Here is a 12,904-nt window from a genome sequence, read left to right as displayed (position 1 = left end):
TCTCAATCAATCTCCCATGTGGGACATTGACAAAAGTTTTGCTAAAATCCACTTCAACTGCAGAAACTGAACTTGAACATTCAATCAAACACATTTTAGAGAAATTCTAGCAAATGTTTAGGTGTGACCTCCATGTGACAAAGCCATACTGATTAGACCCATTTAACCCATGCCTTTCCAAGTGGATAATAATTCACTTCTTCAGAATTTACTCCAATAGTTTCCCTCCCACTGACGTGGGATTCTGTAATTTCCTGGCGGCTATAGGGGGATAGGCCTGGGTGGGATGCTTCAAGGGGCGGTGTGGACTTGTTGGGCCAAACGGCCTGTTTCCACACTGTAGGGAATCTAATCTAATTACTAATCTAATCTCTACCACCCCTCTTAAAAAGTGAAATCACATTAGGAGTGCTTCCCTTCTGGCTGGAGAGGAATTAAAAATCTGTGTCAGATTCCCTGCTATTTCCTGCCTCACCTCCTGCAGCAGCCCGAGATGCAATTCATCCAGGCCAGGAGATTTGTTTGTAAGCACAACAGAGCTTCCAATATCTCCCAATTTCCTATGTCACTTCCTCTTCTTCACAGTTCCTTTTCCTGAATTCTGTACCTCCATTCTCCTTTTCCAAAATGTTCACCGAAGAGCAGTGTTCATTCAACACCATTCCAATATCCTGTGGCTCCACACACTTGGCCCTGAATTGATTCTATTCCTTCCCAGCCATCGTCAGTCCTGAGGAAGGCTCACTGCATCTGAAACATTAACTCTGATTCCTCTTCACAGATGCTGCCAGACCTGGCTGAGCTTTTCCAGCAGCTTCTGTTTTTGTTCCTGATCTACAGCATCCACATTTCTTTCGGTTTTTATCTACTCTTTCCCTAGTTAGCGTCTTCCCGTGTGTCTGTGTGTGTGTGTGCGTGCGCGCGCGTCTCCACAGGGGAGAAGTTTCAAGTTCGCACAGTTGTAATTAATCATCTATCCTGAAGTTTAAAAATTGGAACACTAGACTATACTTCTGTTGCAAGCATTTAATGAAAAGTGTAATCATATTGCTAGAAAAAGAATATAACTGCAGGTGCATTGTCTGGAGTGTAAAGTGTTGAAATAATTTAAAGGTTTAAAACAGGCAAAGACCGTGTAAAGTTGTATAAGGGAGAAGACTTAATGGATGATAATCATGTATTTCATTGTTTGTGTATCAATGCAATGAAACATGGTTTTGAAATGGTATTTATTGTTTTAAGGTTGGAGGCAAGTTAGATATTTTCATTATTATTTACTTGCAGCCAAATTGCGTACAGTTCTGGTCGCCACATTACCAAAAGGATGTGGATGCTTTGGAGAGGGTGCAGAGGAGATTCACCAGGATGTTGCCTGGTATGGAGAGTGCTAGCTATGAAGAGAGATTGAGTAGATTAGGATTATTTTCATTAGAAAGACGGAGGTTGAGGGGGGGACCTGATTGAGGGCTACAAAATCATGAGGGGTATAGACAGGGTGAATAGCAAGAAGCTTTTTCCCAGAGTCGGGGCTCGATTACTAGGGGTCATGATTTCAAAGTGAGAGGGGAAAAGTTCTTTATGCAGTGGTATGTTCTTTACACAGCGGGTGGTGGGTGCCTGAAATGCGTTGCCAGCGGAGTTGGTTGAGGTGGGCATGATAGCATCATTTAAGATGTATCTAAACAGATACATGAATGGGCAGGGAGCAGAGGGATACAGATCCTTGGAAAATAAGTGACAGGTTTAGATAGAGGATTTGGATCGGCTCAGGCTTCGAGGGCCGAAGGGCCTGTTCCTGTGCTGTAATTTTCTTTGTTCTTTGTTCTTTCTAATTTGCCATAAATAGTAGCTGTTGGTACATATAGAAACCTGTTCCATGTTATGTGTCAACATAGGTCTGAAAGTCAGGTAAATTGAGGAATTCGATGTACTTTTTAAAAATCTTTAACTTTAGTGATGATTTCATGAATAGTGGGTCTGGATTTCCCGTGAAGTGTAACAATGTTTGTATATACCACAAAGAGTCACGTTCTTGTGAGACAGATGTCTTGAAATTTATTTACAATATTAACTATATAGACAATGATACCAGAGACCTCCACATAATTCTAATATGAGTTTATTGGGATTACTATACATTGCATCCATATAATGTGCTGACTACATCAACTTACACAGAGTGAGTGAAAGTGAAGCAGGTATCTTTACACCAGAATGTCACATTGTGTAATGTCATGTAACTAATTTTAATGTGCCTGGCATAGAGTCTATGCCACGATACAACATGTGACGTCAGATCCACAATGATGTGATTGACTTTGAACTACCCAATGACATGGCTGAGTGAACAGCTTTGTTCAAAGGCAGTTAAGGATGGGTAATACATGTTGGCTACATTCCATGGTGGAATACTTTTTGCAAAATCTCCATGTTGATTATAATCTACCTGACAGTGGCCATTCATCTCTTTGAAAGATCAACTGCCCTCTGGTGCACTGCTTGAAGTCAGCCTGAGAAGTATTTTGGCAAAACTCCTGCAAAACTGGTTACAATGGACTAGTCACTGCAGCTGGAGTCTGGAAAAACTGTACCTCACCAGGTCACACTTTCTCTCAATTTTCAATTTGCCAGTGTTTTGGGAGAGGACAAAAAAAGGGAATTGCTCCAGTCACACCTTGACTCTCTCCTTGGAGCATGGTAGCATTGACATGAATGACTGGGAGGAGCTTACTCCTTATCAGTCATCATGGTTACCACTGGACAATCAAATTGCGTCACATTTTGTGCCAAACACCTTAACAGCGAGGGAGGGTGGTGGCACAAGAGGAAAGAAAAGGAAGAGGGTACAGATCCTTGTAAAATAGGCAACAGATTTAGATAGAGGCTATCGGCACTGGCTTGGAGGGCTGAAGGGCCTGTTCCTGTGCTGTAATTTTCTTTGTTCTTTGTTCTTTGAAGCTAACTAGTTTGTTCACTGCCATATGCAGCAGCAGAAATCCACAACACTAAGTAAGCATCATCCTTAACGTATAGAATTGATCACAGGAGTCCAAAGATGATCAGAGCTTTTGGGACACTGCATAACCACTCATTTTTGTATTTGTCCTTTCCAATTAAAATTATCACGATGATAAACTGACCAGTATTATGTTTAACATAATACAGCGCGATGAAAGGTCTAGGCCCGAAACGTCAGCTTTTGTGCTCCTGAGATGCTGCTTGGCCCGCTGTGTTCATCCAGCTCTACACTTTGTTATCTCGGGTTCTCCAGCATCTGCAGTTCCTATTATCTCTTATGTTTAACATTATAGTGTTTACATTTCCCGTTGTTATTAGATTGAAAGATCTCCTGTAGTGTTGGTGAGCAGTCCAGATTCTGGTTCAGATGGTTTTTAACACTAAGACAAGATGAGTAACTCACAATGGGGGCCCTTGTAGTGCAGTGGTAGTGTCCTTACCTCTGCACCAGAAGGCCTGGGTTCATGTCCTACCTGCTCTAGACATAATGTCTTGAATAGGCCAATTGGAAAGCACTTAACACTTTAATACTCAACACTCTGGTTCAGGGAGTTTCAGGATAGATGTTACTTTGCCGATACCCTGAGAACATCTTATTTTTAAGAGTTTTCAATAACAAGAAACCCTTTTCAAGCAACAAACCATGAATTTTAGACTCATTGGAATAAAACCACCATAATCCTGTGCCCTAACACTCGTACCCTGTTCACTCTAATGCATTTCATTTAGACTGACTGCCTGTTAGATATTAAAATTCTGAACTCCTGCTTCTTGCGTGACCGCAATCTTCCCATCTCTAAGGGCTCCTGCCACTATCTGAGAACATGATATTTGTCTTATTCTTTTGTGATTCCTTTGGCCCATCATTGGCATCAGTCTGCCAGTTCCAAATGCCAAATCTCCCTAACTAAATCTCCTTGACTCTCCTCATTCCTCTTCGCATTTATGTAATTCCTTATAAACCTACTATTGTGGCCAAGTCTTTGCCCATCTGTTTTAAGTGTTTCCATTTTATGACTGTGTCAATTGTCAGTTAATTTGCTGCTCTGAAGCTGTTTGGTATCTTTGACAGTGTTGTAGATGCCATACAGCTATGAGATACTGTTTGAAAGATGTTTAGTAGAACAATTGATCAGCTGATTCTGTGTTCTCAATCTTAGTCTCTTCAGTGATATTTATGGTGCATCTGAAGCTGTACTTCTGTTCCTCAGGCTGCGAGTGGCTCCGTACTCCCTTTGCTACCTGTGACACACAGCCACTATGCAATACCACAGGAGGTTGCAACAACGGACATCAGTGGTGCCACCTACAGGAAAAGTGTCTGCCCATCACCAGCCCCTGCAGTTCATATGCGTTTGAAAACATCACAACCAACATCCTGCCAATCGCTAACCCTCCCAGATACAAAGGGACACAGCCATATTACTCCCAGGTGGCAGATATAGCAATGATCATCAGCCCTGACCTCAACATTGTGCATGTAAATGTAAGTCAGGCTATTCTTATTCTCTCCTTTGTTCACATGATGCATACCAGGCAGACAGTTTGAAGAATAGCATTGGTTCTGTGCAAGATGAAGCTGTATTCAGAATGAGCTCCTCTCCTAGTTATTACTAATCTTTCTCTTTCTTTCTGGCATTATTTCCAAATAAAGCAATTCAACTGAACACTCTGGTGTTGCACAGTGCCTGACCTGCCCCCACCGGCACTGTACCCTGGTATAGTGCTAGGCCTGACCAACCAGTACTGGACTCCAGTCAGTGTTAGTCAGTGACTGAACTGTCACCACAAATACTGTACTCAAGTGTTATGCAGTTGTAGACCTGCCCCCCACCAGTACAGTAGCCCAGTGTTATACAATTAAAGACTTGTCCCCACCAGTACTGTAACACAGTGTGATACAGTCCCAGAAATTTCTCACACAGCAAGTAATTAAGTTCTAGACTGCACTGCATGGGAGTGTGATAGAGGTAGATTCCGTTGAGCCATTCACAAAGGAATGGGACCCCTCCTTGAAAAGGAAGAATGTGCAATGTCTTGAGAGAAGGTTCAGCAGGAGAGGGGAGATGAGATACAGTGAATTGGTCCTTCAGAGAGCCAGTACAGGCAAGGTGGGCATTTTGGAGCATCCCAGTAGACCATATGCCCAATATGTGTGGTGGAAGGCTGCTTTACTGATTGGGTGCAATATACTGAAATTGTTCAGTGCCACATTTCAGTCTGTTCACTGTTGCAATTAACCCATTCACAGTTCTGATTGAGTGCATTCACAGTACAAGCCAATGATTGTTGTGATTCCAGTTCTGAAGAAGGGTAATACCCAAAATATTGACCTCCTTTCCTCCAGATGCTGCCTGGCTTGCCGTGTTCTTCCAGCCTCCTGTTTGTCTACGTTGTTATGATTCTGATTAGTTAGTCCTATGATAACAAAGTGTGGGACTGGATGAACACAGCAAGCCAAGCAGCATCTCAGGAGGGTTTGTCCAATGGAGAGCTCAATGACAACACTTTCTGCTTAGTTAATCCTGTTGTTCACTCAGTTTTTTTGCTCCTGCTTGGTTAGATTCTTTTGTGCTCATTAGTATGTTTGTGATTGGTGGGTTTACCTGGCGATGTTACTTTCTGATGTTGCTCCTGATTGGCTGCTTGCTTGGTGATGCAATAGACTCTCGCTCTGTTTCAGGTGATATTGGGTGACCAGGATGTTCGTGTTTATCCAGATGACGTGATTGGTTTTCAGCATGATGCAGGTCCGAACTCTCTGCTGCATTGCCTGTCCAGCTCAACATCACCCTGGCGACAGAGCTATATCAGCCTGGTGCGGCAGGGCTGGCTGGAAAGTTTACTGGTTGGTTTCCAGCCTCGCTGGCCCAGCCCCAAATGGTTCGATAATGTTGTCTGCGATGTGCGGGTCCTGTATACAGACCAGCCACAGCCGGTTGTTCCCACCCAGTCCCTCACTACCATGCCAGACACACACCTGGTAACCCCAGTAAACAGAGTCAACCCCACAGCAATCAACTGCTGCCCACTGGGCATGTGGACAAAAATCACTGGCATGCAAATCATCTACCCCTGGCCACATAATGGCACTCTCCTGGTCCCAACTGGCAATGAGGTACTCATTGTGATCAAGATCAACTCTGGCAGCAATGCCAGCTCCTGGTGGGGCCCTCCAGTTCAACAGTCAGGAGTCTTCTTCGATGCCCACTGTCCACCCAGTCTACCTCAGTATATGCCAGCTTGCCACAGAGAGACTAGCGATACATGGTTCTCGTACGCCCACTTTACCGTCACCCATCCCAGGGTAGAGATCCTGAATATCACTGTGAGCAATGAAGTCAGCTCCCAGAACACATCTGTCGAAATCCAGGCCTATGATGTGATCCAGGGGCTCCAGATTGTCCCCAAGAAACCCAGACGTGTACTGGTGGATGTCTCACAGGTATGGTCACCCTCAAAAGCATTTGGAGAGCTCACTTCTACACTAGACTCTTTAAAGAGAGAATGAAAGATGTCTCAGTCTGGAAGTATTTCACCAGTTGCTTTAGTGTAATAAGCCATTTCAAAGTGCTTCGTTGTGTTTAAAAGAGCTTTTTAAGCTAGCACATAAAGTCTACAGGAGAAGGAATGATGGAGGATATAATTTTAGGAAATAAAGCTGGGTAAGTGGGAGATGTGTCAGTGGAGGGGGTAGCATTTCAGTGATAGTGACCATAACAACTCGGTAAGATTTAAGATTATTACGGATAAGAACAAAATAGACCAGAAGTAGAGGTTCTGCACTGGGGGAGGGTGGATTTTAAGACAAGAACTGTCCAAAGTTGGACTGGGAGTAGCTATCGTGGGAAAGTCCGCATCAGAATATTGGGAGACATGTAAAATGGTAATTGAGAGTGCAGGGCCAACATGTTTCTGTGAAAGTGAAGGTGGGATCAATCCAGAGAATGTGAAAGGACAGACAGGATTTAGACAAGGGGTAAAAAAGCAAATGGCAGACACCAAAGGCTTAAATCAGTAAATGCTCTAATGGAGTATAAAGAGGGCAAGGGGTTGCTTAAAAAAAGAAATTAAAGAAGAAGGGGATATTTGAACAAAAACTGGCAGGTAAGATAAAGGGAAAATCAGCTATATTTTGTAAGTATATTAAGGTTGAAAAAATAACAAGTGAAAGAGCAGGGCCCATTAGAGATGAATGTAGCAATGTGTGTGTGGATCTGAAAGACACCCCTGTGGTCTGAAGTGAGGACTTTAGATTTGTATTCAGAGTACTGAAGGATGATGTAAGTATAAACACCAAGGAGATGGACTGTGTTACACTTGAATTCATTAGCATTGAAAAGGAAGAGGTATTAATGGTTTTAGATAGCTTCAAAAATGGATAAATACCCAGGCATAATTAAGACATATCCTAGGCTGCTGTAGGAGGCAAGGGAGGAGATTTCAGGGACTCTGGTGTTAATTTTCAAATCCTCTTTGACCACACAAGTGCTAAAGGACTGAAGGACAGCTAATTACAGAAGTGTCACATTGCAAAAGGATGCCATTCAGCCCATTGTATTTCACAAACTTCTAAACTGAGCATCACGACCAGCGCTAATCTCCTCCCTCTTCCCCATACCCTTGTGTATTATTTTTATCCGGATAATGGTCTGATGACCTCTTGATTGCCTGACTTGAATCTGGCTCTACAACACTTCCAGGCACTGCATTCCACACTCTGAGTACTCACTGTATGAAAACGTTCTTCATCATTCCGCCTTTGCTTCTTTTGTAAATCATTTTAAACTAGTACCGTTATTCAAGAGGATGGTAAGGATAAACCTGGAAACTATGATAGGGAAACAATTGGCAAAAAGCCTGAGGGACAGATTTAGTCTCCACTTGGAGAGGCAAGGATTAATCACGGATAGCCTTCATGGCTTTGTCAAGGGGAGAGCGTGTCTAACAAATTTGATTGAATTTTTTCAGGAAGTGGCTAGATGTGTAGGTGTGGGTACATTTGATGTAGTCTATATGGACTTCAGAAAGGCTTTTGACAAGATAATGCACGGCACACTGGTTAAGAAGCTAAGAGCTCATGAATCCAGACAATTTAGCAATTGGATCCAAAATTGGCTCAGTGGCAGGAAACAGAAGATGCTTATTGAAGAGAGATAGTAGGAACTGCTGATCCTGGAGAATCTAAGACAACAAGGTCTCGAGGTGGATTTTCTGAAGAAAGGCCCAGACCCGAAACGTGAGCTTTCCTGCTTCTCTGATGCTGCTTGGTCTGCTGTGTTCATCCAGCTCTACACCTTGTTATCTATGATTATTGAAGAGTGCTTTTGTGATTGAAAGCCCGTGCCCAGTGGGTTCCACAGGGTTGGTGCTGGATCACTTGCTGTTTCTATTGTACTTTAATGAATGTAGGAGTGAAAATCAGTAAGTTTGCAGTTGACATGGAAACTAATGGTGTGGTAAATAGCAAGGAAGAAAGTCTTTGACTACAGAACGGTAGAGGTGGCCTGGTCAGATAGGCAGGACAGAGCAGATGGAACTTAATCCTGAAAAGTATGAGGTGATGCATTTTGGGAGAACCTACAAAGCAAAGGAATTCATGTTAAGCAGGGACTGTAGGAAGTACAGAGGATCAGAATGACCTTGGTGTGCATTTCCATGGATCTTTGAAAATTACAGGACAGGTAAAAAAGGTGGTTAAGAAGGCAAATGGGATACTTGCTGTTAGTAGTCAAAATATTGAAAATTAGGGCAAGAATAGGTTATCCTTGATCTCTATACATTGTTAGTTAGGCCACAGTTGGAGTTCCCATTGCTACAGTATCGGAAGGATATGATTGCACTGGAGGGGTTACAGAGGAAATTCTCTAGAATGTTGCCTGGGCTGGAGCAAGTCAGTTAAAAAGAAAGACTAGATAGGCTGGGGTTGTTTCTATCAGCGCAGAGAAGTTTGAGGGAAGAATCTGATTGAGATGTGCAGAGTTTTGAGGGGCATAGATAGGGAGAAACAAAGAACAAAGAAAATTACAGCACAGGAACAGGCCCTTCGGCCCTCCAAGCCTGCGCCAATCAAGATGCTCTGTCTAAGCCTATCATCTATTTTCTAAGGGTCTGTATCCCTTTGCTCCCTGCCCCTCCATGTACCTGTCCAGATACATCTTAAAGGACACTAACGTGTCTGCGTCTACCACCTCCGCTGGCAACGCATTCCAGGCACCCACCACCCTCTGCGTAAAAAAACTTTCCATGCATATCTCCCTTAAACTTTCCTCTTCTCACTTTGAACTCATGACCCCTAGTAATTGAGGCCCCCACTCTTGGGGGGGGGCGGGGGAAGTTTCTTGCTATCCACCTTGTCTATACCCCTCATGAGTTTGTGGAACTCAATCAGATCCCCCCCAATCTCCGTCTTTCTAATGAAAATAATCCTAATCTACTCAACCTTTATTCATAGCTAGTGCCATCCATACCAGGCAACATCCTGGTGAACCTCCTCTGCACCCTCTCCAAAGCGTCCACATCATTTTGGTAATGTGGCGACCAGAACTGTACACAGTACTCTAAATGTGGCCGAACCAACGTCTTGTACAACTGTGACATGACCTGCCAACTCTTGTACTCAATACCCTGTCCAATGAAGGAAAGCATGCCATATGCCTTCTTGACCACCCTATTGACCTGCGTTGCCACCTTTAGGGAACAATGGACGTGAACACCCAGATCTCTCTGCACATCAGTTTTCCCCAGGACTTCTCCATTTACTGTATAGTTTGCTCTTGAATTAGATCTTCCAAAATGCATCGCTTCGCATTTGCCTGGATTGAACTCCATCTGCTATTTATCTGCCCAACTCTCCAATCTATCTGTATTCTGCTGTAATCTCTGACAGTCCCCTTCACTATCTGCTACTCCACCAATCTTAGTGTCATATGGAAACTTGCTAATCAGACCACCTACACCTTCCTCTAAATCATTTACGTCTATCACAAACAACAGTGGTCCCAGCACAGAACCTTGTGGAACACCACTGGTCACAGGTCTCCAATTTGAGAAACTCCCTTCTACTACCACTCTCTGTTTCCTGTTGCCTAGCCAGTTTTTTTTTTTTATCCATCCAGCTAGCACACCCTGGACCCCATGTGACTTCACTTTCTCCATTAGTCTGCCATGGGGAGCCTGATCAAATGCCTTACTGAAGTCTATGTATATGACATCTACAGCCTTTCCCTCATCAATCAACTTTGTCACGTCCTCAAAGAATTCTATTAAGTTGGTAAGACATGACCTTCCCTGCACAAAACCATGTTGCCTATCACTAATAAGCCTATTTTCTTCCAAATGGGAATAGATCCTATCCCTCAGTATCTTCTCCAGTAGCTTCCCGACCACTGACATCAGGCTCACCAGTCGATAATTAGCTGGATTATCCCTGATACCCTTCTTAAACAAGGGGACAACATTAGTAAGTTTCCTGTCCTCCGGGACCTCAGCTGTGTTTAAGGATGCTGCAAAGATATCTGTTAAGGCCCCGGCTATTTCCTCTCTCGCTTCCCTCAATAACCTGGGATAGAGCTGGGCTGGTTGTGTGGTGCAGTGGGGGGAGGAGACGAACTGGGCTGGTTTTGGGATGCGGTGGGGGAAGGGGAGATTTTGAAACTGGTGAAGTCCACATTGATACCATTGGGCTGCAGGGTTCCCAAGCGGAATATGAGTTGCTGTTCCTGCAACCTTTGGGTGGCATCATTGTGGCACTGCAGGAGGGCCATGATGGACATCCCATCTAAAGAATGGGAGGGGGAGTGGAAATGGTTTGCGACTGGGAGGTGCAGTTGTTTATTGCGAACCGAGCGGAGGTGCTCTGCAAAGCGGTCTCCAAGCCTCCGCTTGGTTTCCCCAATGTAGAGGAAGCCACACCGGGTACAGTGGATGCAGTATACCACATTGGCAGATGTGCAGGTGAACCTCTGCTTAATGTGGAAAGTCATCTTGGGGCCTGGAATAGGGGTGAGGGAGGAGCTGTGGGGGCAAGTGTAGCATTTCCTGCGGTTGCAGGGGAAGGTGCTGGGTGTGGTGGGGTTGGAGGGTAGTGTGGAGCGAACAAGGGAGTCACGGAGAGAGTGGTTTGTCCGGAAAGCAGACAGGGGTGGGGATGGAAAAATGTCTTGGATGGTGGGGTCGGATTGTAGATGGCGGAAGTGTCGGAGGATGATGCGTTGTATCTGGAGGTTGGTGGGGTGGTGTGTGAGAATGAGGGTGATCCTCTTTGGGCGGTTGTGGCGGGGGCGGGGTGTGAGGGATGTGTTGCGGGAAATGCGGGAGATGCGGTCAAGGGCGTTCTCGACCACTGTGGGGGGAAAGTTGCGGTCCCCAAAGAACTTGGACATCTGGGATGTGCAGGAGTGGAATGCCTCATCATGGGAGCAGATGCGGCGGAGGCGGAGGAATTGGGAATAGGGGATGGAATGTTTGCAGGAGGGTGGGTGGGAGGAGGTGTATTCCAGGTAGCTGTGGGAGTCGGTGGGCTTGAAATGGACATCAACTATTAGCCCCAACCATTAGCCCCAACATTAACCAGCCCAGCTCTTCCCCTCCACCCACTGCATCCCAAAACCAGTCCAACCTGTCTCTGCCTCCCTAACCTGTTCTTCCTCTCACCCATCCCTTCCTCCCACCCCAAGCCGCACCTCCATCTCCTACCTACTAACTTCATCCCACCTCCTTGACCTGTCCGTCTTCCCTGGACTGACCTATCCCCTCCCCACCTATACTCTCCTCTCCACCTATCTTCTTTTCTCTCCATCTTCGGTCCGCCTCCCCCTCTCTCCCTATTTATTCCAGAACCCCACCCCATCCCCCTCTCTGAAGAAGGGCCTAGGCCCGAAATGTTAGCTTTTGTGCTCCTGAGATGCTGCTAGGCCTGCTGTGTTCATCCAGCCTCACATTTCATTATCTTTGATTCTCCAGCATCTGCAGTTCCCATTATCACTCACACCTCAGACCATCTGTCCTTTTGTGTTCATCATCTGCTCCCTGACTACTATTCCCTTTCGTCACACTGATTCCATTATCTAGTTCCCTACAGGCTTTAGTTACTACCTCCTTTCTGTCAAATATTTGGTTCCCATCCCCCTGCCACATTAGTTTAAACCCTCCCCCACAGCATTAGCAAAAACACCCCCAAAGACATTGGTTCCAGTCTGGGCCAGGTTAGACCGTCCAATTTGTAATAGTCCCACCTTCCCCAGAACTAGTTCCAATGTCCCAGAAATCTGAACCCCTCCCTCCTGCACCATCTCTCAAGCCACATATTCATCCTGGCTATTCTTTCATTTCTGCACTGACTAGCACGTGGCACTGTTAGCAATCCTGAGGTTACTACCTTTGACGTCCTACTTTTTAACTTGGCTCCTAACTCCCTAAATTCTGCTTGTAGGACCTCATCCCGTTTTCTGCCTATATCATTCGTGCCTATATGCACCACGACAACTGGCTGTTCACCCTCCCCCTTCAGAATGTCCTGCAGCCGATCTGGGACATCCCTGACCTGTGCACCTGGGAGGCAACATGCCATTCAGGTGTCTCGTTTTCAACCACAGAACTGCCCATCTACTCCCCTTACAATTGAATCCCCAATGACTATCGCCCTTCCACTCTTTTTCTCGCCCTTCTGTACAGCAGAGCCAGCCACGGTGCCATGAACCTGGCTACTGCTGCCTTCCCCTGATGAGCCATCTCCCCCAACAGTATCCAAAACGGTATACCTGTTTTGGAGGGAGATGAGCACAGGAGACACCTGCACTGCCTTCCTGCATTTTCTCTGCCTTTTGGTCACCCATTCCCTTTCTCCCTCAGCAATCTTAATCTGCGGTGTGGCCAATTTGCTGAA

The 12,904-nt window shown here is 45.2% G+C and overlaps 1 protein-coding gene across 1 annotated transcript in view; it reads left to right on the top strand.

Moving 5' to 3' along the window:
* pkd1b (polycystic kidney disease 1b) overlaps window positions 1-12,904 on the top strand; it is a 230,642-nt gene that overhangs the window by 26,576 nt on the left and 191,162 nt on the right. Inside the window, exons 6-7 of the mRNA XM_048555247.2 lie at window positions 4,230-4,504; window positions 5,702-6,463. Coding sequence (XP_048411204.2) covers window positions 4,230-4,504; window positions 5,702-6,463 — 1,037 coding nt within the window. The remainder of the gene's footprint in view (window positions 1-4,229; window positions 4,505-5,701; window positions 6,464-12,904) is intronic.

Source organism: Stegostoma tigrinum, chromosome 22 (genome assembly GCF_030684315.1).
Source record: "Stegostoma tigrinum isolate sSteTig4 chromosome 22, sSteTig4.hap1, whole genome shotgun sequence".
Taxonomy (NCBI): domain Eukaryota; kingdom Metazoa; phylum Chordata; class Chondrichthyes; order Orectolobiformes; family Stegostomatidae; genus Stegostoma; species Stegostoma tigrinum.
Note: the sequence above shows the minus strand (reverse complement) of the source record. Positions and strands in the feature narration are given on the sequence as shown.